Genomic DNA, 25611 nt, shown 5'->3' with positions numbered 1-25611 from the left:
TCTGAGTGTGGCCTTATGGCCTCACGACATCTCTCACTCCCTGCATGACAGCCTTACAGGCCTCTCGTTTCCTCAATGGATCCTATCATATTACCACAGGACCTCTGCATATATCGATTCCTCTGCCTGCAAGTGTCACCTCCTCTTGGCCTTATTATCCCTGTTAACTTCTCCGTTTGACAGTTACTTAGCCACCATGTTTTAAGAGCTTCTCTCTCTGTATGTGTGTGTGCATGTGTGTGCATATGTGCATGTGTGTATGTGTGTGTGCACGTGTGTGTGCATGTGTGCACATGTGCATGTGTGTGTGCGCGTTTGTGCCTATGTGTATGTGTGTGTGCGTGTGTGTGTGTGTGTGTGTGTTTGGGTGGGGATGTGCCATAGACTGTGTGTGCATAGAGGCCATAGGACAACCTCAAACATCATTCTCCAGGGGTGGTTCACCTTGGTTTTAGAGACAGAGCCTCTCAGAGGCTGGAGCTTGCCAAATAGGACATGTTCACTGGTTAGCAAGCCCATGGCTGTATCTGGATTTGTCCTTGCAGCACTGAAATGGCAAGTGTGTTTCTCTGCACCCATTTTTCTTATCTGGGGATTGCACACTCAGACCCTCAAGCTTTATTAAGTCCGTCCTTATTTCCTCCCTCCCTCCCTCCCTCCCTCCCTCCCTCCCTTCCTTTCTTTATGTTGTGAATGAACACTTGATGACCATCTTGAAAGCTGATTGTAAAAGACGGAAACTTCCTAAGTGTAGCCATCCGGAGACTTTCTGGTACTTCTGTGGAGACTCTGCTGAGAGACCTTGTTGGGACCCTTGTTGCTGAAGGCTCCCTGGGACTGTGCAGAGGCTTTCTGATGGGGTACACATGAACCGGGAGGGTTTCAGTACCTTCAAACTGTGGCAATGAAAGAGATATTCATCTATGAGTATTGGCGCTGGAGAGGAAAGGGCCATGACTGGGGAAGAGGAGATGCCATCTGCTATGTCAGCCACTTGGCGTTTCCTAGACAACAGTGACTGATGGGCTGAGTGTAGATTGGAAAATGCGGGTGCTTTGTAGGACTAGAGGAGAAAGCCCACAGAAAGGTTAGGGCTTGGTGGCTGGACTGTAGTTTGGGAGAAACTGATACAGTTTGTGCCCTGATGGGTCTCCAGGCAAGGGCTCTGTCTATCTACGGTGTGTCAGAGGACTTTCTATCTGTGGTCACGTCTGCAAAGCCTGCCTGTGAGTGAGCGAGCTGGTCTAGATCATCCAGAGTAGCTGAGCGAGGGGTGCAACGCCATGAATTAGTAAGTAGTAGGAGACACAGTAAGGGCCTCGAACTCAGCCCAGAGCTGGATTGCTTGCTTGAATGCAGGGGCTGCAGGCTGCGCATGACCAGTTCCCCGACACTTGTCTTTTCAAAGCGCTCCCATCCTGTATTAACCTGTTTTCAGTTGTTAATGGTGAATTTCTAGTCAAGCACACTGATGCCCTCGTGATTTCAGAGATAAAACATTTCTTCCCCATATGTTACCCCAAATGAGGAAAGAGAAGCAGAAACATCTCCTGCTGCTTCCAGAACCCTCCCAGTGGCCAAACGGCATTCATTTTTTTTGCTATTCAAGCATTTCTCAACTCTCTGTGGCTTTGTGAACATATGTCCAGGCTCATGCATTAGCTAGATTAATTGGATGAATAAAAACCATTATATTCTTTAGCTTTTACTTTTTTTAAGCTTTTACTTTTTGAGATCACTTTTCATAAGGTGATTTTTGCATGTCTTCTTAGTTTTCAAGTTAGACGAGGCTTACCTGTGCTCAAATTATAGTGAGCTCCCTAAAAGTTTGTTGGAGTATGTTTTCTATTTTTCAGAGTGCTGACTTCATCTTACCTATTTTCTCCAGTATATGCTAGATCAGCAAGCTATCCAGCTTGTGGATAGCGGACCACACTGCAGAATTGTGGATGCACACATGACCTGTGCATACAGGTGTGTACTGACGTCATCCAGCAGTGGCAGACCTCGACTCTCGTGGAGAACACCAGACCCTAAACCTTGATGAGGATAAGTAAAGTAACGTCCTATAGTGACAGATGCTCAGTTAGATGAATGGATAGGGGCCTCTAGAAGGAGGGTCAAGTTTATGATAGCGCGTGCTTGAAGTACATCTCTGAAAATTCAGAGCATGTCTGCTTGGTTAGCCTGGTGGAGTTTGGTGTTTATTCTTCTTATTTATCAGGAGGTTTTGCAGCATTTCAGTCTTGTCTCTAGTGTGGAGAATTATTGTTTCAGGGGAGGGACAGAGGTCAAGAGTATAGGAGCTGAGTTCTATGTTCCTGCTGCTGGTGACGTGGCCTATTGAGTCCACTGATGGGTAATCTAATCCTACAGAATTTAAAGACTTAGAATAATAAACAGTTTTTCAGTTTCTGCGGGGAAGAACCCAGGGGAAGCCTGACTGGGTGACTGATTCGGGGTCTGCCACAGATCTGAAGGAAGTGGTCAGCTGGTTGCATTGTGGGAAACTCCGAACATTGTCAGAGGGTGGGCTTTCAGGATAACATGCACCACACAGCTGACACCACCTGGCTCTGGTGTGGAGTGAGTGACTTACAAGAGAAGTAAGGGCCCATCATGCGGAACAGCTTCTCTTCTTGCTGGGACATCTTCGGTAGATTCTGACAGAATTAATGAACAAGAGTGAGCACACCAAAAACAGAGGCGAGAGTCACTGTAGTCCAGCTTCTCATCCCAGCTGCTCAGCTTCAGCCATAACCCCCACCACCACTAAAAAAATTTTAACATCTACCAATTGAAGTTAAGAATGGTTTCAAAACTGTTGCTATAGTGGAGGGGATGCTTGGCTCCAGGAATGTTATCCAGGCTTCGTGGTGAGATGGTCGAGCAGAGCAGAAAGCCCGCTGAGATGCTGGCATACCTCTTTGACCAGCATCAGTGGAGTGTACTGAGGGGCTGCTGGCTGGGATGCCCGTGCCTGTAGCTTTCAGGGAGGATGCTATGGACCATCCTGGGAACCTCCCTGGAGGCGCTGGGGATCCAGCTGAGGAGCTGGCTTTGTTGCTGCTGTGCTGTCTTCTGAGTGCTGAGACCGGTGTGAAGCTGGGTGGGTGCCAACAGGGAACTCAATGGCGGCACTCGGGGGAAGTGAGCCGCCCCCGGGCACTCGTGCTCACCGTGCTCCTCCTCTTGCATCTCCTCTAGTGTCTTCTACAAAGTTCTTTAGTAGGGCAGCTGGAAAGGAGAAATGTTCTTGGGGCCCACTCCTGTATCACAAAGCAGTTTTGATGGTGTTCTTTTAGTACAGTCAAATTGATACCAAAAATTAACCATCTGGATAACTTAGGTAAAAATTTAAAAAATAACTTGGACTCAGAGAGAGAGAAAGAGAGAGAGAGAGATCAATTTGAAATACTTATGTAAGTCATGTGTAATTCAAGCATTATAGAGGTTGAACCAGGAAAATTGCTGATTCTGAGGTGAGTCTGAGCTATGGTGTGAGACAGTCTCAAAAGAAAATGAAAAAATCAAAACCAAACCAAACCAAAAACGCAAACTGTGCTGGGATTAAAGGCGTGTGCCACCACTGCCCGGCTCCAACTTAACTATTTTTATAAAACGTCATAGTAAGCGTACCCTTATAACATGATCTAACTGTTCTACTGCAAGAGACATGGAAGGTTCGGTTGACATGAAAATGTGCCTGCAGTCCTTGTTGAATGTTGGGTAGAAATGGGAGTGGTCAGCCCTGACTTTTTAAATTTCGACTTTTATTTTTTGAGACGAGGTCCTGCTATGTGTGCCTGAAACTACAATCCTAAAAGTCACCGTGGAGCTAGGCTCATCTTGAATTCGCAATTCTCCTGCTTCAGTTTCCCCAGTCCTGAGACTGTGGGCCTGTGCTGCGGCCTCAACATTCTTGACTTGTTTTGAAAGTAGAAACAAAGCATTCAGCCTTTCAGCATTAACTAGTGTGTTAGCTGTAGGTTTTTAGCCATTCCCTTTATGAGATTAAGGAGATTCCAATGTATTTCTACCCTGTTGAGAGGTGTGAACACTGCCAGGGTCTCTGTGCATTTATTGTGATGACTGTACACAGATCAAAGTATAGCATTAGGCCATTGAGATTTATACTTTTTGTTTTTGTCTATAAACTAAAAGTTAATTTAAATCAAAAGTAAGAAAAATACAAATTATCTTGATCTTAATGGGTATTATATGTAGATATCAATACATCTATTGAATTATCATACTGTACCCTGTAAACATGTGCAATTCTACATTAGTTAGGACTGTTATGTGACTCAGCTCATAGAGACTTCCACGTCAAAGCCCTGAACTCAAAGCTCAGCATAAATGGGCAGGTGGCTCATGTCTATAATTACAGCACTAGGGACATTGAGGAGGATCAGAAGTTTAAGGTCATCCTTAGCCACGTAGTGCATTCTGCACCAGATGTGAGGGCCATCTCTGAAGTACATAAGACCTTGGCTCAGAATGTACAATTTTAAGTGAAAAAACAAATTACCACCAGTCTTCATGTCTAGCGTGGCTTGGTCCTGGACATCTGATGGGGAAGACTGGAGAATAAAGAACAGACACTAAAGGAAAACCAGCCACACAGATGAAGAAAAGCTTGGGTCAGACGGTCTGCATGCACTCTGATGGACAGGCAGCAACTGGTCTGACCTTGGACTGTGTGTTGTTCAGAGTCAAGAGAATGACTTAGATGTAGGAGTGGGTCTCCGTGGGCAGCAGTCTCGGGCTGTAAACATCAGGGAGGAAGAAGCCGCAGTGGGCTTCTTTGCATACATGGGTTAATGGTTGGTAAACACTTGTACACATTGCTAACATTTGCACTCAGGCCGGAGGGAAGCTTTGACAATTTCCCATGGGTCGGGGCATTGGTCGTTGCCTGTGTCAACAATATGCATTCATTCAGGATTTCATATTCTCCTTACATATTCATGTAAGGCTCCTTTGGCTGTCCACTCACATATATGTATTCACATAGTTTTATGTAATATGTAAAATTTCAGTATTGAATTATTTAAATTTACTGTTGTACTAGTTTCCACTATGCTATGCTATTTTAATCCTTAATTTTTGCAGATATGGCGAGTTAGTGCCAATAATTGCTATTTAATTGTGGGTTCTCAGAGCTTCATGATGATTTTTCAGAATTACTGTATTTTACTGTTTTCTCTCTTCCCTTTCCCCCACCTCCTCTTCCATTCTTTCCCTTCATCACCCTCTCATCCCTCACCTCCACTTCCCTCTCTTTCCTCTTTTCCTTCCTTGAGATGGGAATCTCACTGTAGCCAGACTGGCCTTGAACTCTTGATTTTACTGCCTTAGCTCCTAAGTGCTGGGACTTCAAGAATCTAGTCACAGAGACTCAGCTATATTTTTTAAAAAAGTCATAGAATTTTCATACCTGTCATTAATTAGAGACGAAATCATGGTACTATTAATAAGATTATTATTTTACAATTTACAGCTGTCCATTTTTAGTTGTTATGACTGATTCTTCTTTTATCTTCTCTTTTTGGTTGTTCTTTGAGATAGGGTCTCACTGGTTAACACATGCTGCCCTGCCTTGTTTCTTGAGCTGGGATCACAAGGCTAAGCCACCACATCCACTTTTCCCTCCTCTGATGCAGCTTTGACATAGCTATATGCATAACTGCTATAGTCTTACTATGTATTTGAGACCATTAAAGTAAAACTCACAAGATCAACAAGGTTCCATCTGCTTCAGTGAGCAAGACTGACTTTGGATTATTTTACAAAGATGAATCCCATTGTGTCTGTCAGTTTACAGAGCACAGTATGGTAGAATATATGTGAACTAAGGTTGGGGGTGGAAAGAAGATGTGGGAGACACTCTGTGAATGCATAGAGAGGGCACTAGTGACCTTGCAGAGTGTCAGACACTAGGGAATGCGAATCCTGGGGAAAGACAGTAACACGTTGCTCTGTTTTGTGAATTGTAGCTGACTTTGGACTGGCAAAGCAAAAACAGGAAAGCAGTAAGCTCACGTCTATGGTGGGAACGATCCTCTATTCTTGGTAAGGATAATTGTTTTATGGTTCTCAAGTGGCACACTTAACTATTTTGAACTACTGTTACTGTTCTTGCTTGCAAAGAGAATAGAATTTGAAAAGGAAGCTTATTGAGTAAGTCTTGTGTCCCTAGGTAGTTCACGGGAAAAGAATTGTGTATTGTGTCTGTGTGTTTAGAGCTACAACCCCAGGGTTAGCCTATTTATATTCCTTTGGGGGACTACATTCTCTAAATTCCCATTGAAATACTCCTGACACATGAATATGCAGATGAATGAGGGCATGAGCTGCCCGCAGGACACCACGAGCATCCCATGACTTGCACGCAGTGACCTGGTGTCTTCGTACCTGGGGAAGGATTTCTGTGTCCTCTTCCCTGTCCTGGAGCTGGACAGTGACAGGGGCTGAGTCAACACTGTCGCATCTCGAGTAGATGACAAGTCAGGTGCTTTGACCCCTGTCCCAGAGGCTGGATAAGTGAGCGCTCTGTTGAGATGATTAGAGACACCTGCGACACACTGTGCACACCGCGAAGGTTCCTTTGCCAGACTGTTATGAGGCTTGTCACATGGCCCCTACCCAGGTAAACATATGTGGAGTAAAATAATGTATCTCAGAGAAATATTCTGAGCTCTCATTTAACAAACAACCAAGAAGTCTTCAGTTCTCCCCATCTAGCCATTTGTCATACACTGCATCCTAGGGAGAGAGTTAAAATGATCCTGAGGCAGGCTGGGAGCTTGTCTGGGAACAGCGACGCTACTTTGCAAAGTCCCTTCGTGGAGCATTTGGAGAAATGCCCGCTGAGGGCAGCCTTCTGTCTGTCTTGCTAGAACTGCTTCTTTTATTTTGGAAACTGGGCCGTGGGAAGATGGAGAGATGCTGCTGACCTTACTAGCATTTCTTAAACACCCGAGTTGATCTTCTTGCTTAACTTCTTAAGCACAAGTCTGACCTGCTCAGTACTCATTCTGGGGATGATTCACTCACAAAACATGAACCCTTCACACATTCTGTCTCAACAGATCTCACTACCAAGATTACATGAGACTGAGATACAAAGTTAAATTTCAGTTAGTCATTTTGAATATTAAATTTTTATTGCCAGGATATGTAAACTAAATTCAGAATGCTAATACTTTAATTCAAACCAGGATTTTAGTGTATGAAATACTGGATTTCTTTATGACACACACGTGTACATGCATATATGCATATACATGTGTGTATATGTTTTATGTATCATTTTACCTTGCTCAGACTTGCCCCATCTTATCCATCCCTTGTTAGTCTCATTCATTCCTTAAATCCTATCTCTTCTGCTCTCATATATATAAATATATATTTGTATATATATTATATAATGTACAAATATATATGTTAGTAGAATTATTTACTTGTGGGATATACACTTTAGTTATCAGTTGCTGAGTATTATCCCCTCCCGACATTCATTTGCTTTAGATAACATATTGGTGTGACTTGCTAGGCAGCTCTGTAGGTCCCTGGCAGCTGGTGCGACAGCTTGGCCTGGGGCATCTCTTCCAAGCAGCCATTGTTTGTGTTCTATGATGGCATAGGACAGAGTTCCAGGAGGGTCAAGTGGACATACAAGACCCTGTCAGAGTTGCCCTTGAATACCACTGGATCCCCCTCCTGCCACAGCAATGCAAGTCAGCCCAGTTATGGCAGGAATCCAATAAGGAGGCAGAAATGACATAGTAGTTACGTGGAGAAATTTTTATATAAGGAATAGGTAACTTGTACAGGAGCAAAAGAAGACAGAAGGAAATTCTCCCGAATCACGTGACTTTTCCTGGGGAAGTGTGAGCAAATCTCACCTCAGGTGGAAGCCAATGGTAGACCAAAGTCCACCGAAGTCCAGCTTGGTGAGTCAGTGAGTTTACTGAGGTTACACATAGAGTGGGTTGTAGTGATGAGGCGGGCAGGTCTGCTTTTCATCCCGCCCGGATCCCACACGGCTAGCTTTACACCTGAAATAACAACACACAAACTGTATTCATTTAAACACTGCCTGGCCCATTAGTTTCAGCCTCTTATTAGCTAATTCTCACATCTTGCTTTAACCCATATTTAATAATGTGTGTAGCACCACGGGGTGGTATCTTACTGGGAAAGATTCAGCTTGTCTGACCTGGTGGCTGGCTCCATTGCGTCTGTCCCAGAGAGGAGAGGCAGGGCAATTGCCTGAGGCATCTGCCTCACTGCCAGCGTCCTGTTCTGTCTTCCCCGCCTACCTATGTTCTGACCTATCAGGCCAAGCAGTTTCTTTATTAATTAACCAATGAAATCATCAGATAGATAGAAGATACACCTACATCAGTGTGTGTGTGTGTGTGTGTGTGTGTGTGTTTACAGTGTGGGGATTACTCAAAGGCAGCTGCATCATTGAAAATGTCAGTCAAACCCTCACAGGAGCTGAGCCCTGGAGAGCCCCGCAGACTTGCCCGGTGCCATGAGTTAGGTCCAGAGTCAGCTGGAGGCAACTGAGCTAGCCAGTTAGAGGCTCTTCCGGAGCACTCTTCTGCTTAGAAAGAATTCCCCTCACTGGTCAAGGTCTCTCTTCCTGGCTTCTATAACTTTATTGGACAGGCGGGGGCAGGGCAGGACTGAGGCTCTTATGCGATTCAGCCTTGCCCAGGTTTGTTTACTTCCCTAGTCTCATCAGCCTCCTTCGGGCTACTGAGAAGAAATGTTTGAGTTTGGAGGAAATTACTGCACAACACGATGGCATTCCAGGTGAAGGGAATACATGTGGATGTACAGAGGGTTGAACCAGCCGTTGAGAAGGCTGTGGCCTCAGGGTACCGGGACAGTGTGCTCTGGGCCAGTCCCACACCCATGCTGTCTGCCCCCTAGTCCATACTAGGAATTGCAGAAAACTCCTCTACATACAGGGTGTACTGCTTCACCATGCTCTCCTGTTAAATAAGAAATGCGTAGAAGGACTTCATTGTTTGTGGAAGGGAGACGTGATAAGAAACCAGTACAGCCTGGAGAACTGGTGAACTGGACAGCTGGCAGAACCAGACTCCAGAATGTCACATGCCTTTATTCCCTCTGAACATTGGAAGTTTTATTTCGTTGTGCCTCCAACATTGGTTCCTCTAGGGAATGCCCCATAATTATGAAAATTAAATCCTTTTCTAGTTCACTTCTGAGTATATACAGAATAGTTAGGGATGAAAAGGACTTGACCCGGCTAGGCTGAGATTAACCCAGCTAGACTGAGATTGACCCGGCTAGACTGAGAATGACCTGGCTAGGTTGAGATTGACCTGGCTAGGTTGAGATTGACCTGGCTAGACTGAGATTGACCTGGCTAGGTTGAGATTGCCCCGGCTAGGCTGAGATTTATATTGGGATGCAGAGAGACTTAAACCTTTCCTCTGGGCTGTCTGAAATGCTGTATTTCAGAGGGTCTACAAGGTGAACCTGGAGAAAGAACAGAAAAGCCACGTGTGTACCGCCACTACAGTAGACACCTCAGCGCCTGCTTTCAGGAGCAGATGGCTCAGGCTTTCCTTGCAGTGAGACTCCATTTAACCTGTTATCACACAACACAGACCTGCAAAGCTGCATGCCAGTTGGGTGTGGCAGGATGCACAGTTAGCGTGCCCTATGAGATTGGGAAGGAACCCCGTCAGGCTCAGGCAGAAAGCCCCAGGCAGTGCTGCAGCAAGTCCTGGATAGAACAGGCACCTGCTCCTGCTAGAACTCAAGACAGGTGGCCCAGGCGGGGGCTGGGTTATGCAAAGTGACATCATTTCTTCACATTGAGACTTCGGCATGTTTGTACTTTGACCTGAGTGTGGTGAGTGAAATGGCAACAGAAGGTCAGAGGAGAAGAAAGGAAGGGGTTAAAACAAGAAATGGCGGGGTCCTCGGTGAGCTGAAACTGCAGGGGAGCACACAAACCAAACTGCCACTCAGAGGAGGAGAGGAAGGATGGCTGAGTTACCTTGCTTGGCTAGGTTCGGCTGGCCTAGTTTTTAGTTATTTCTTTTATGATGGTTTTCTTTTCGAGAATCATATTCCATGATTTTAAAGTTAAAAAATTTTATTTTTAGTGTGTGTGTGTGTGTGTGTGTGTGTGTGTGTGTGTGTGTGGTTTGACTGCATTCATGTCTGTATAGCATGCGCATATAGTAGCCATGGAGGCCAGAAGAGGGCATGGGACAACCAGGAACTGGAATTACAGACCACTGTGAGCCATAATGTGGGTGCTGGGTATGGAACCCAGGACTCTTAGAAGAGCAGTCAGTGCTCTTAACTGTGGAGCCATCTCTTCATTTCCCAATTTTGTTTTTTGTTTTTTGTTTTATTTTTGAGACAAGATCTTACTGGGTAGCCCTGCAGATCAGGAATTTCTTATGTACAGAGGATGGCTGAAAACTCTTGTGGCTTTATGTCTTTGCCCCCATGCTGGGAACTTTCATCTTGTCTTATGCAGAAGGATGAATTGCAGGAGATCTACCCGGAAACAATAGCATGGTTCCTAAAACAAAATCCTAATGTTTTTACCTGAGTGCACTTGTCCAACATCCACACTTTAGGGAGTCAAGTTATGAATTTGGCTAGTCTGACTTTAGTGATGGGGACTAGGGGTGAGGGATGAGGATGGGGTAGGAGTGTAGGGCCTGCGAATGGGGAATAGGGATGGGGTAAGGGAGTATGGTGTTTCCAGGAGACTTTTGTTAATCCTGAAATTTGCCAGAAAAAACCAATTCCACCATTTTGGCCAGATTAAAGGATGCTTTTATTAAAATGTTAAATACTGACAAAGATAGAATTTGGTCAGGATCATCACCTGGAAATTGTCCAGGTGAGCGGCCCCAAGGCATGTGTTATTGGGTATTATATGGACAAAACTCACAGGCCACTATATTTTCCTAGGAGGCTTTGTTGTTATTTTCAAGGACTACAACTCCCAGAATCCTAGGAAGTACCTGGTCCTTGGGAAGGTGGGACTTACAGGTTAACCTCAGGTATAAGATTTCCCCTCAAGTTGTGTCCTGGGTCAAATCCTTGGCTCTATGATGGGTAATGGTTTACATTTGGATCTAATAACCATTAGTTTAATGGTACCCACATAGGAATAATCATTTAATTATTGTATCAATGATATAAGAGCCAACAGTAATTAGCAGAAGCACAAGGAAGGGCCAGAGGTCCTGTGATGGATATTTCTTTGTTCTGAATAAAGCAAGCCAAGTGTCCTATCATACTGTAGAACAATTTTTGTTGATGTATCTCCCTGTTTGTAAATCTGAGCTCATTTTTTCCTGGTATATCAGTTGGCATTATAGGTAGCCATTTTGTCCCCTATGTCAGAGAGTTTCCTTTTGACTTAATGTTTTCAGCTTTTATGGGGCAGGGATGATGTACTCTCTTCTGTAGCTGCTTCCGGCTGAACTGGGGCATAGTTTGTCAGGGCCCAGGAAGGCTGAATGGCTAGTCAGAGGCTGGGCAATGGGGCCTTTATCAGAAGCTTCTGATTAGCTGATCCAGGTGAAGAGGCAGGGAGCAATCACATTGGCTGGACTGGTTCATGTCAGCTTTCAGCCAATCCAGAGCTCAACAGCTTGCAGTTTGCAGGTGCTCACTGGTTAGTGTGTCTGTTAGTCAGATGGCAGTCTGCTGAGATAATTAGAGACTAGGAACAGAAGTTAAAATGCAGGAACTTAAAAGAAGAACCTTGCATTTGGAACTTTCTTGATTCACCTATGACAGGTGGAGCCAAGCCTTATAACCTGTTTTGGATTTTTTGAAGCTTATCTGAATTTTAGTCTACTAAAGGATATGAAAGTTTTAGATCTATTAACCTTACCATTCTATTGAAATCCACATTGTAGAAAAGCACTATTGGGTGTCTGTAGAGCAGCTGGATCCGATTTACACCTTTTAGTCAGAGCAAAGGCTATGGCTTTGGGTTAAAAAGCATGAACATCTTTTTCCTATGTATAGAGAGTCTGATATACATTTTAGCTCAATAAAAGGCACCTTTAATTCTATGCTTAGAAGACAATCAAAGGGAACTTAAAACCCCAAGCTTGTGACTTAACAGTAAGTAGTCAGTGCTATTCCAGTTATCAGAAGTCTAGTTGTCAATGATAAAATTTTGAACCCTTGAAATCTCAGTGTAATAATAAGTCTTTATAGTTGGTATTTATATATCTTAAATCATTTTTCAAGACCCTAAGACCTTATTTATGTTTTTACATCCCCAGACCCTTATATAGAACATTTTCTTAGACCACCAGAACTTAGACCTTGTATGGACTTCACTCATTTACCAGAGACACAAAGTATTACTGGGGACAGTCATTGCAAAGGGTTCTTTTTTTAGTGGAAAGTCACCTCTGGAACCTGTTCAGTATGAAACCTGTGAACAAAGCCAACCTGTCTGTCTTTTTTTTTTAAAACAAGAAACCTAGGAGTTTCACTAACTAATGAGCTAACGAGGCCTTGGGGGAAGGAGCTGATTGTCTGCTGTTGACTAGCTGACGAAGTTACAGTTAGCCTAGCCATCGGTGTGACCAGAGACTTGAGCAGGAATAATCAGAATGACAGATGATTAACAGTGGATCCCATACAATCTCCTTCTGTTCACTTAGAGTTCTGATCACTCTTCAGAGTTTGGCTGAGAAAAGATACAAGGGTGAGACCCTGCGCTAAACGTGTGTAGCCTTCTCTGCCCCGCGGTGGCCCAAGCATCCACTTTAGTAGCAGCTGTGTGAGTCACTTGCTAACAGCGGCTCCTCAGCCAGGCCCCGAGCAGTGTGGAGACCTCAGTGGTGCATCTTGCAAGAAATCCCTGAGGAAGGTTCTTCTTCTTCTTCTTCTTCCCTTTTCTAGTCTTTTCAGAATTGCATTTCCAAAGATATAGCAATATGCCATGTTTCCCAGCTGTTCAGATGGAATACAATTTGGGGGAAGAGTTAATACCTTATGAATACCCCCTAACATCATCAAAAGGGGGCTCTTTGCACCTTAATCTCAGCAGGGTCGAGCTTGCACGTAGAAGATGGGAGATAGCAGAGCTGGACAGAGTCCATGGCGGAGTAGGGGAAGGTTAGCTGTAGAAGGTGGCAGATGGGGTCTTGTATTCACTGTCCTTCCATGGGGGCATGTGCTGTTCCTAGGGCAGCATAATCTTGACTGCTGCTTTCTGCTTCATGCACAGCATCCAGGCATGGCTCAGCAGTCCCCCCCCACCAGAGACCTTGTAACCCCTACCAGCCTTTAACAAACATCATCTCTGTATAGGTGAACACTAGAGCTGTAGAGCTTTGGGGGGGCAGGAAGGATTTTTAATGCAACATATAGGAATCAAGAGAGGGGACACTGTGGATGTGCTTTCTCTAACTCCATCATCCTCACCAGAGCAGGGAAGGGATGCAGATGTGGGTATGGATCCCCCACACCTCTTTTTGATTAGCAACCAGAGATGACATGTTCTGAGCACTGTTTCTAAATCCTGTGCTTTTCGTGGTTGTAGATAGTAGTTCTGGTAGTCTATGATAAGAATCATCATATAGTGGTCAAAGTTTATACAGTGGCCTTGCTTGACTTCCTGGTCATGTTAATTGACCCTGTAGGGAGTCCCAAGAAGGCAGGGACCCTCTGGACAGTGCTTGGCAGAGGCCCTAGTGTAGAAGCCATGTGGTCTCCTCAGCACTGAATGAGGAATCAGTTCTGATGAGCTAGACAGATGAATGTGTGAGGAAATGGGAGTCTCCATGGAACGAGCTGCCAAAGGGCAGGGCAGATAGGGGAAAGAACACCCTTGTGTGGTCCTTGTTGTAGCCTCTGCCCATCATTACCCAGCATTGCCTGTGTCTCCTGGTCTCTCAGTGTTGTCTGATATGACACAGTGTATATAGGAGTAGATGCACCTCATCAACTGTGACCTCATCTTAATGTGATCGTATCTTGAAAGCAAAGTCATGTTTGTAGGGCTGGGCTTTGGGACTCCACTGAATCCTCTCGTTAGACACAGGTTAACCCATGGCCCTTAGGAGGCTTGGAAAACTATAATTTGCTGGGGAAGAGAAATAAGGCATTTAATTTGGAATATGCTGACTTTGGATTGTTTTAAAAATAATGACGCAGCATGTCTCAAAAGGGAACGTGATGTGGCAGCTGTTGCTGCAATGCAAGTCCTGGGAAAGTCAACTTAAAGAAAGTGCATCTTTGACTTGTGGTTACAGAGGTTTTGATCTGTGGCCATTTGACTTCACTGTTTCCGGGCCAGTAATGAGGTGAAGCATCATGACGGCGAGCCAGTCCGAAGCTGCTTACCTCATGGTGGCCAGGAAGCATCCAGGGACAAAATTCACACTTCAAGGACATCCATCATGACCTGCCGTTAAAGTAGTTCCCGTCAGGTGTCCACTATCTCCTAATAACTCATCGAACTATGAATAATGAGTGAGTGTATCCACTGACGAGGTAAGATCCTCATGATCCGATTATCTCCAAGGGCCTCATCTCCCAGCACTGCATCCCTGCAGACCAAGCCCTTACCACATTGTGGGATATCAGGAGCATCCATAGGAACTCTGTGCAACTTTCTATGAAATGATTCATGCCGAAGACTGGATGGTAGGAGACACATAGACAGACAGACAGACAGACAGACAGACAGACAGGCGGGAAGAGATGGGAGGCAGGAAGAAGGAAAGCTAGGAGAGAGCAGCATCAGATGAGACAGTTCCTATCAAGGCAGAGATCTTTGCTGCGGTCAGTGGCAGCTGGCGGTACAGACACCGAGCACTAAGAGCTGTCCTTTCTGGGGTGATGTTATGGGTCTCGTGCCAAAGACCAAAGAACACCCATGGGTCTTTAGATGAGTAGGGATGGATTGATTGATTACCCACTGAGGTCTCAAAGGAGGAGTTAAGGGCTGAGATGGAGATGGGAGGCAAAGAGAGGTAATGTAGGGGATGCAGGAGGAGCTAGGGTCGCAGCTAGAAGAGTCACTCAGAGAAGTTGGAACCCGGAGTCTGAGGGTACTTGCTTTAATACAGGGGAGCCAAGAGGAAAGGAGAGGGCTCAAAGTGAGCCCCAAGGTGCTACCCACCTGTATTGCCAATTCTCTCAAAAATTGTGCTTCTGTATTTTACTGTTAAAAGAGACTTCTAAAAAAATCTCTGGACACTGTTGAGTTAGACATTCTGGCCCTTAAAAAACCCCTTTTATCTATTAAATATAGCTCCGAACAGGGTAATTTGCAGTAATAGCTTGGGTGAAAGCGTTCAGACAGCCCTGGGTTGTGTGAGGTCATGTTTTTAGAAAGCTCTTACTTGACTGGAATGGCTGCGGATGCTGTAATTATCTATATTTTAGATCCTGACTAGCTCTTACAACTTGGAAAGGTGCAAGTGGTAGCTTTTAAATGTTGGTTTGCATTTGAGGAAAAGATATTTCTCAGCATCGAACTATTCAAAATATCTGTGGAGCTTTTGATGCAAAAAGGAGATTTTATACAGGCTCATCTAAAAGCGTATATTAATTACATGTTAATAAAAGTATGTTTTATAGTTTCTGGCAATAATAGCTTTTGGAAAACAACGTGTATTGGATTGTTTATTATCATTATAAAAGAAGTTAGCGTTGGTTGAAAGAATTTGAAAAATGCATAAACACATTGAGAAAAATGCAGATCACATATATTTTTACCACTTACCATTAACCATTCAATATTTTTCATTCTTTTATATTGTGAAACATTTTGTAAGTATAACAAATGTACATTTATATATACTAGGTTTCAAATACATTCTATTCTATTCTATTTATTTAATTGTTTTGAGGAAAAAGAAAAGACAACATGAAAGTCAGGAAAGGGCATTTCCAGGAAAGAGGAGAAATGGGGTTTGGCAGGTCAGGGTAACCAAGGAGAGTCAATATAGCCAATATACATTATATGCATGTATGAAGATTTGCAACGGGACCCAGGATTTTGTATAATCAATACTCACTGAAACTTTCCCAAATGAAAGAACGTGATTGGATCCTCACTGCCTTCTACATTTCTCTTCCCTCCCAGAGAGAGACACTCTCTGGAAGTTGGTCCTCCCTTCCCGTGTCTGGTATAGGAATGGTAGCTTCCTAGCCGCTCTGCCAGGTAAAGCCTTATAGCTGTCAGGAGTCCCTGCCTGAAAGGTCATAGGTGGGAACCTGATCTGACCTGAGCGCCTCCATCTGGGAACTGGATTGATTCTTTTGAGGAGCAGCCACATTGTCTTACATGATGGTACATGTGTTCTCCCGTGTTGTGGATTCTCTTACTTTCTTCATACTGTTTATGTGGGTTCTTCCGTGCTGTGAATTCTCTTACTTTCTTCATACTATTTACACGTGTTCTCCCATGTTGTGGATTCTCTTACTTTCTTTATACTATCTACATGTGTTCTCCTATATTATGGATTTTCTTACTTTCTTCATACTGTTTACATGTGTAGCCACAGGAGTGGGTGTGGCAAATGATCTCACTGTACTTTGATGGGCTTTCACCTGTGGCTAGTGAAGCTGGATAACTATCTTTGCCATGCAAATTTTCTGTTGTTTTTTATTACTGAGATTTGAGGTTGGACTCTTAGTTTTATCTCATCTGTCCATATGGGGGCTCTTATGTGTATCTTATAGTGTTAATTGTTATCAGAGGCTCTTTCTGTATTCCTGCTGCTCAGACCTGAAATATTCACACAGAAACTGTATTAATTACAACACTGCTTGGCCAATGACTCTAGCATATTCCTAGCAAGCTCTTACATATTCATTTAACCCATTTCTATTAATCTGTAATTGCCATGTGGCAGTGGCTTACCAGCAAGGTTCTGACATGTATGTTTCCGGTGGTGGCTACATGGCTCTCTCCTGACTCTGCCTACTCTCTATATATCTCTTCCAGCCTGGCTATATTCTGTTAAGCCATTGGCTGAAAGCAGATTCCTTATTAATCAATAAAAGCAACACATATATAGAAGGACTTCCTACACCAGTTATAACTGTAGCTTTGCAGTGTGTTTTAATATCTGTGTGCATAAGTGTAAATGGAGACTGCTAGTTCATTTCCCAGCCACCCTAACCCAAATAATCACACGGACACTATATTAATTACAACACTGTTTGGCCAATAGCTTCGTCATATTCCTAACTAGCTGTTACATCTTAAATTATCTCTGTATCACCACGAGCCTGTGGCCTACTGGTAAGGTTCTGGCATCCTTCTCCTTCAGAAGCTACATGGCATCTCTTTGACTCTGCCTACTCTCTGTATATTGCTGTTCGGATTTCCTGCCTGGCTTTACTCTGCTAAGCCATTGGCCAAAACAGCTTTATTCATTATCCAATGAAAGCAACACATATACAAAAGGACATCCCGCATCAATAAGCTCTCCAACTTTGCTTTTATTTTTTAATATTTTTATCTATTCTGCATTCTGTTATTTTCATATGAGTTTTAGGATTAGCTTGTCAATTTCTACAAAATTCAGCTGCCTTAAATCTCAGAGACGTGACCTAGCTCCCAAAGGTCCATACCTTTAAATATGTTGTCCAACAATGAGCAGGAATTAAGGTAGAAGGTGGAATAGGGGGGTGCACAGTGGAGTGGTAGGTGCCTCTCATCATGAGAAAAGAGGCAGACAATCATGAGGGTGAATGCCGTGAAGGCTCAATTGCAGTTGCTAGCTAGCATAGACTCCCACTGGAGTCTCGGCTGAGGAGCTTGGCCACTCTCTGGAAACCTTACAGAGCAGGGAAATGAAACTCCCTGGAGCCTTCAGAAAGGAACGCAGTCATCCCAAACCGCCATTTTAATCCAACAAGAACTATGATAGAGCCATTTAACTACAAATGTGCCTTACGCCTCTAAAGCTCTGATTGTCACAGGACCTAGAGCAAGCCAACATGGCTGTTTATGCAATGGCAATTGAGCACAAGATGCTTTTCCACTTCTTTAGGCCTTATTAAAAAAACTTTAAAAATGATATTGGATAGTTTTAATGTTTACAACATATTCTTTTTCACAATCCCAAATTTTACTGTCATGTTTTATTTTCGTTGTCCCTTTTAATTTTTTCTTTGCTTCATTGATTATGTAGGGGTAATTTCTTTAATTCACATCTTTTAAAAATTTCATTGTACAGCATTTACCAAAACGTGTGCTGGTTTTATGAGAGAATTGGTCATTTATTTGCTCGAGGTCTGTGCTCTGGAATGAGTCTGATGAGAACAGCTTGCCGTGCTGTGTGGTTGGCGTGGTGAGAAGGAGACAGACACTGCCTGCTGCCTGTACTCTCCCCTGGCTCCACTGACTTCCATATGACCTGTTCATGGCTACGCTGGCACTGTGTTTGAAAGTTCTGGAACTGGGGTCTGGGAGCGAATGGACCAAGAAGTCTGAAAAGAGAGCACTTCCCAGGCCTCTGTGTCTGTCAACTTGCCTTATTGCCTAAAGCCAGCCTCAAGATCAAGCCTAGTAGGACTGTAAAAGGGGCTCCTAATGATACACAGACCAGTCAATCCGGGCTCTTTGCAGAACACTAGGTGCTAGTCTGTCATCCCTGGTATGCAAGAAGGCTATAAATCCCTCCAAAGGTCCGTGGTTTGTTTTCAGACCAGCGTGCTTAATATGTATATATTCAGATGTACATATTGACAAACTATTCAAATCTGCTCGAGCCTCATTTATGTAAGTGAAACATTGCATTTTTATTAGTGTATGCTATTAAAAATGTATCGTATACTGAAAAATATTGAATTTAGTCCGCATTATCCTTTCTGCTTTGTTTCCGTGGGGTTTTATGTAGGCTTCCTAAATCTGTAATTGTCCCTCTCACCAGCAGCAAATGGCTGCCACGCTAGGGACTTTATCCCCTTGTCCTGAGTGCTGTATTATGTTGGTGTAGTTGATTATCGTTTTCATTGCCATCCTCAGTCACTTTAATGTTTGGTGTGTGTTGAATTTGGAATGAGAGCCCCTGTCTCTCATTGATTATGGCCATCTCTCCTGGGCAGGAGCGCTCCTTTTTTGCTTCTTTTCTTAACCACGAGGCAATTATCTCTCAAGTTCCCTGCACAATGCATAGCTTGCAGTCCTCAGTCCATCTTTTATCTCTCCCTCTTCCCACCATTTTAAATAGCTAAGGAAAAAGGAAGTAAAAACCACTTGAATGCATTGAAATTTGTTATATTTAAATTATTTTAAATGTATATTGGAAAAAAAAGGAGTGTGTTTTGCAGCCCCCAAAATGCTGAAAGGAAACTGAGCATGAAACTGCCTTGGACCTGGGTATCACTGTATCCTTCCCTCTAGTACCTCGGCCATCACTGTAGTGTTCTCTCTAGTACCTCGGCCATCACTGTAGTGTTCCCTCCAGCCACACAGAACCTTGGCTGTCACTGTAGTGTTCCCTCTATCCATTCTATCCATGTAGAGAGCCATCATCTCTGAAGGAAGCCCATCAAATCTAGAGCCAAGGAAAATGCTTTGCTCCCTCCTGTTCTGAAACTCTCCAGTGCCTGCTGAAAGACAGACCAGGAGTTATTTTCACAGATGCTGAGTAATGGTCACAGTGCTGTAGGGAGTGGGGCTTACAGAAATCCATCCTGTAGGCAGGTGTCCTTAGACCAGTGGTCCTCAATCTTCCCAATGCTATGACTCTTTAATATAATACAATTCCTCATGTTGTGGTGACCCCCAACCACAAAATAATTTTTGTTGTTACCCCATAACTATAATTTTGCTACCATTAGGAATCATAATGTAAATATCTGATAAGCAGGATGTCTGATATGTGGCCCTAAATGGGTCACAACTCGTAGGTTGAGAACCACAGCTGCTTATGTTTTACACCGCAGTTTCTAGTCAGATTGGTAGAGATGGTATCTGGGGCAAAGCAGAATGCCGCAAAGCAGAGCAGCTGCATTTGTTGTTGATGTTGTGATTCTCTCTCTCTCTCTCCCTTTCTCTCTCTCTCTCTCTCTCTCTCTCTCTCTCTCTCTCTCTCTCTCTCTCTCTCTCTCTCTCTCTCCCAGACTGGCCTTGAACTTGCAATCTTCCTACGTACTCTGTCCTCCCCAGGGCTGTTGCCTCAGAAGAAATGGCCTCCTACTGTGTCAGAGTTTGGAGTTTTAGATTCCAAGAAACAGTGTAAGAAAAGACTCTTCCACCCTTGCCTCCCCATTTCTGTTTTAACCCCAGTCTAATCTTAGGAAAGTCGCTATAATGATGCCTTACTGTGTGACCTTGGACCTTGGATGTCATGCCATGTTGGACTACTGCCACTGGGTTTATCCTATCTGATAATCCCGATCAAACATACATATGCTGGCCCTGGATTTCCCAGGCTTAAATCCCTTCCTTCATTACCAACCTCCCAGAAATATCTTGTGTGTGACATAAAAGGAAAGATCTTTGCCTGTGAGAACTCAGATGTTTGCCTCAGGAAAGATGTTTGGGGATGGAATTTTCTTCATCCTTCTCAGACCACATGGCATCTGTGTTTTTGTTGATAACTCCCTGCATATCAGCTTATCCGTTTAGTGAATGGGTTCCCAGCAGGTGATGGGAGGTTAGAGAGACCTCAGTGTGAGAAGCTGCCCAGACTCACAGCCAGTGTCTTCTTCATTCTCCATTGATGAAAGTGGCATGTATTTCTTGCCTTCTTCAGTCATATCGGACTGTGGAGTTTAGATCTATTCACCTAGCATTTACTGAGCAAACACAGTAGCCATTCAGTTTAAGGCATCAATTACCTATCTTGTAGAATAAGAAATTCCTTATTTGTTTAAAAATAATAAAATTTATTCATTAGCAGTGTACCAACTGGCCATAGTGCCACACCTCTGAAATACCAGCACCCAGGAGACTGAGGCAGGAACATCCTCCGAGTTCAAGGCTAATCGGGCCATGCAGTTTTTAAAAAGCTCTTTACATTTTTAGATTTTTTTCATATTTATTCATATCCCCCCTTAAATAACTTTTATGAGGCCACAGAACAGGGATGTACCAGTTCACGAGATAAACTTTGTCTGTTGTAAGTAGTCTATTTCCTTTGCAGCATTTCATATACTTTTATTAATACTTTTGTGTTAGTCTCCTTAACAAGAACATACATCCTCCGAGGCCAGGGCTGTGTGGTCCTTGCGTGCCCCTGTGTAGACAAGTCCTGTAGCGGCATGAGTTACACAGCACTTGCTCAGTAAACTTATTTGTTGGCAGAATGAAGCAATGACTGTCTGGGGATGGTGAGGACTGTCTTTGCTGGTAGCATTTGCTGCAGAACATCCCTGCAAACTTGCAGGGTGAGAACATGATTTGCCCATGGGTGTGACCTGAGTTAGAGGGTGTTGGTTCTGAGGATGTGTTGGGGAAAGGGTCGCTTGTTTGTCCTGGCCACCCAGCCATGAAATAACCACTCAGGAAACCATATTATTTGCAATACTGTTTGACCAATAGCTTAAGCGTATTTCTGGCTATACTCATATCCTAAACTAACCCATCTCTATTATTTTGTATATTGCCTTGTGGCTGTGGCTTACCAGCTAAAGTTCCCAGCGTCTGTCTCAGACAGCGGATCCATGGCTTCTCCTAACTCCACCTTTTTCCTCCCTTGCTATAGACCAAGCCAGTTTTCTTTATTCGTTAACCAATAAAAGTAGCACATAGACAGAAGGACCTCCCACACCAAGGATGAGCATCTTTCTGGGAGACACCCAGAAGTGGAAAAATCATTAAGAAATGCAGACATCAGAAGGGAGCTTGGCCTGGATGGCACAGCTGGGAAAGGTCACATACTGATCCCAAACTAGTCTCCTGCAAAGGACAGCTTGATGACACTATCACCAATAGCATCTTTAACACAGGACAGTGGAAGTCCACGGCTGGGACCCTGAACTGTATGAAATAGAGAAGAGGAACTGAACCCATGCCTGCTTGCTTTGCTTTGTGTTTCTTGACTGTTGATTAAAAGTGACCAGCTCCCAGACCACACTCCTGTGCCTTAGCTGCCCTGACGGACCGTCACTGCCCCTGGAGCAGTTTCCGTACACAGCAGCAGGGAGAGATGTGTGACATCATTTGTCTTTCTCCTGATCGGGAGTTTGTGTTCCAGAAACTTCCAGGAGGGTCTCCGAGCACATCTTGCTGATCTGTTTGGTGGCGGCTTGTGCCTGTGAGCCGAGAGCAGTGTGATGGCAGACACAGACAGTGAAGCCTCCAGGATAAGGCCGTGCTGTTGACACACAGCAGCGTGGGTGCCTTTTGCCTTCTCCTCTGGTGGGACTTGTAATAAGTGGGTCTTGAAGACAGGATGAAGACGCTTGCATGATGCTCCTGTATATTCACCAGATACTGAAGGGTAATGCTTTCCTTCCAGAAAATGCACCTAGACCTTCATTCCTTCTCAGTGCCCCAAATTCCTTCCTCCTCATTAATTCTTATTGACTCATATCCCACTGTGGTGATTATCTTTGATCCAGTTCTCAGTAGCATGTTATTCATCTTGTGCAAACACAAGCAACCACAGAAGCACACATAAATATTTATGTAGACCTGAGTGTGCACATGTATACACAGATAAACACATTGTATTTGCTCTGTGCTGCTAAATCTTCAGCTGAGTTATCTTGCATTCTGCACCAGCTACTTCACAGTTTAAATTAAGCATATATGCCAACATATACCATTTATTATGCCATTTATTGTACTCAGAGAGTAGAGAGACCTTGGGCTCCGTGGTTGCACAGTACAAATTCCTCAACCCTAGTGTTCTTTTCAATTGTACATTTTTGTTTCCTGTTTGGTTCACAGCGAAGCATTAGTTTCCTTTTCTTTAAAATAAGATTTATTTTATTTTTAATTATGTGTGTGTATATAAACGTATGTTTATATGAGTGCAGGTGCCCACAGAGGCGAGAAGAGAGCATTAGATCCTTCAGAGCTGGATTTACAGGCAACTGTGAGTCACCCAACTTGGGTGCTGGGAACCAAACTTGGGTCATCTGCAAAAGCAGCAGGCACTGTCAACTGCTGAGCCCTCTCTCCGTACCCCACCACTCCACACTTTCTTTCTTCAAGGCAGTCAGGTGAGATGGGAGTGTGAACCAATACCTGGGAAGCAAATGTGCTTCTTACTGTTAAGATTAATACACTCGGTGAGATGTGAAATTCCCTTCTCCATCTTTTCCTGATGCAAACATTACCAGGTAAATCACTCCGATCATGGACTGAGTTTCCAAACACTTATCACCCTCCCCACCCCCCCATCACGACCCAAGTGCCTCGGGGTCCTGCATCAGTACTGCCAGCATTTGCTAGGGAAACATTTTCTTTTACAATGTCCCCAGGCGTCACTTCCACAGTGCCACCCACATCTTTACATTGTCGATGAGACACTTTCTCGTTGACCCTCCTCCACTTCTCTCAAAGCACTAATTTCATTAATTCCACAGACTCTTCAACTAATGACCTGTCTCAGCCCTGTTATTTCTCTCTGATTATTCATCGTCAATAGTCTGGTCCTTAGAAATTTTTAATCCATCACCTATCATCTTGTCTTCTGATGGACAAACAGATGCCCGGATGGTTAGGTGTAAGTGTGAGCCATTAGTGTGAGATGGGGACACACCAGGAGTTAGGAATTCATATAAAATATCAGGTAGAGAGGAGATGTGGCATCCGAGAAGTCCTGTGGGAGGCAGGGTGAGCATCCTCTAGTGCTCCAGTTTAGGAACAAGCTATTGGGACACACAGGTGGTAAGGTGAGAAACGACAGTGGGGGTGGAGAAAGAATGGGAAGACAGTCAGGGGAGAGGGAGGTCAACCCAGTACAGGTGCCTGCTGGGAACTCTCTCCTGGCTGCAGCAATTGCTCAGCATCCTCAGAGAGGGACAACCCTGTGAGTACCTTAGTCATCTCTATAGATTCACGAAACAGATTACAGAAGACATCAGTGTCCTAGGCTCTAGGTTGTAATAGAGCCAACTCATTGAACTCAGTGGCAGAGTCCAGCTTGTCACTGTGCCTCAGAGTTGCTGGTTTGTGACAGAGCCTGGGACTGCTTGAACTTCCTTCTCTGTGGTGGCATGAGCAGTAAAACTTAGCCCCAAGAGTTATCAGAAAGTAATTAACTAATTAATTACATACTAAGTATTAGGTTTCATTATGGCATTCAGTCATAATTTGTTTTTATTGGTTTCTTTTCTCCTTCTTCACCGCCATGCCCCTGTTAGATGTATCCTTCGACTGAGTGACCTCTTACGTTTTGTCTCGACCCTCACCTTCCTCAACACCCCTTGCCCATCTCGTGATCCCCGTCTTAGTTTTGCTTCCTGTTGCTATAGTAAGATGTCCTGACAAAGGTGACTTAGGGGAGAAAGCATGCTCTGTCCCTGGAGGTGGCAAAGGGATCCGCTTTGCATTTGGGAACGGTCCCATTGCTGTTTCTGGAGAACGTAGCCTAGAGCAGAAGGACCTCTCTGATTCTAGAATATGAGCCCTGACCCTGCTCGGGTACAAGTGGCCCCTTATTTCTTTTCTTCCACATGACTTCCACTTCCGCTGTGCATTCCACTAACTAGAAGGACAAGGAGCTCTTTCTTACGCTATTCTTCCAAGCCAGGGCCACATGTTCCTCTTGCTGATGCTCACTCAAAGCCCAGAGGGAGTGCTGGCTTCCTTCCTCCACATCTTCAGTTTTGCCTCTGGGGACTCTATTCAGAGAGTCAAGTACCAGCCAGCATCATTGTCATGAAAGCAAGCTCAGTTCCTCTTTTGCATCCTCTCCCACCCCATCGGCTCCCGCTCCATCCCTGCCCTTCTCAGAAACAAGTCCTCAAGTAAAGTTATCTAAGCTCAAGAAGAACCAAATCAATGCCGAGGTAAGGAGAGACCTTATCTGGAATGATTCTTCCAAGGACGAGAGGAGGCTGCTGTAGCCCAGATAGGGCATCTGTCGCTCCACCCTGAGACCACAGGCATGCAAAGTCAGGGAGAGGGCTTCTCTTTCCCCCACAGACAGGACCAGCATGGCTGGAGAAATCTTCCTGAATGTAGGATGCAGAAGGGTGCTGTGACCCGACAACAGACCAAGGTCAGCCTGTTTTCAGGGTGGGTCAGAGAAAGTTGTGTGGCAGCTTAGACTAAGGCCGGGCCAAGTTCAGAAATGCGACCAAAGGAGAGAAACTTAGCTCTAAAGTTTGGAAAGGGTATTTTTCTGTTCTTTCTCCTACCCCGCCCCCCCCCCCAACAAAATTTCCCTTTCTGGCCCTGGTTGTTCTGAAACTCACTCTATAGACCTAGCTGGCCTCAAACTCACAGAGATCCACCTGCCTCTGCCTCCCATCTTCTGGGATTAAAGGCGTGCTCCACCACCGCCCAGCTATTCCAGTTTCTCGGGGGGATGTGTTCATCAGCTTTCTTGTACTGTGAGAAATGCCTGTGGATGGAAGCTGACGGAGAAAAGCTTTTCTGTGACATATAGTCACGTTAGGGCTTCAGTATTGGTG

General features: G+C 44.3%; 1 protein-coding gene across 1 annotated transcript in view; it reads left to right on the top strand.

Annotated features, from left to right (window-relative positions):
* Nek10 (NIMA related kinase 10) overlaps nt 1–25611 on the top strand; it is a 171472-nt gene that overhangs the window by 70769 nt on the left and 75092 nt on the right. The window contains exon 23 of the mRNA XM_038349513.1: nt 6000–6075. Within this exon, the coding sequence (XP_038205441.1) occupies nt 6000–6075 (76 nt within the window). The remainder of the gene's footprint in view (nt 1–5999; nt 6076–25611) is intronic.

This window comes from Arvicola amphibius, chromosome 12, assembly GCF_903992535.2.
Source record: "Arvicola amphibius chromosome 12, mArvAmp1.2, whole genome shotgun sequence".
Taxonomy (NCBI): domain Eukaryota; kingdom Metazoa; phylum Chordata; class Mammalia; order Rodentia; family Cricetidae; genus Arvicola; species Arvicola amphibius.
The sequence above is the reverse complement of the archived record's forward strand: the minus strand, read 5'-3'. Positions and strand labels throughout refer to the sequence as shown.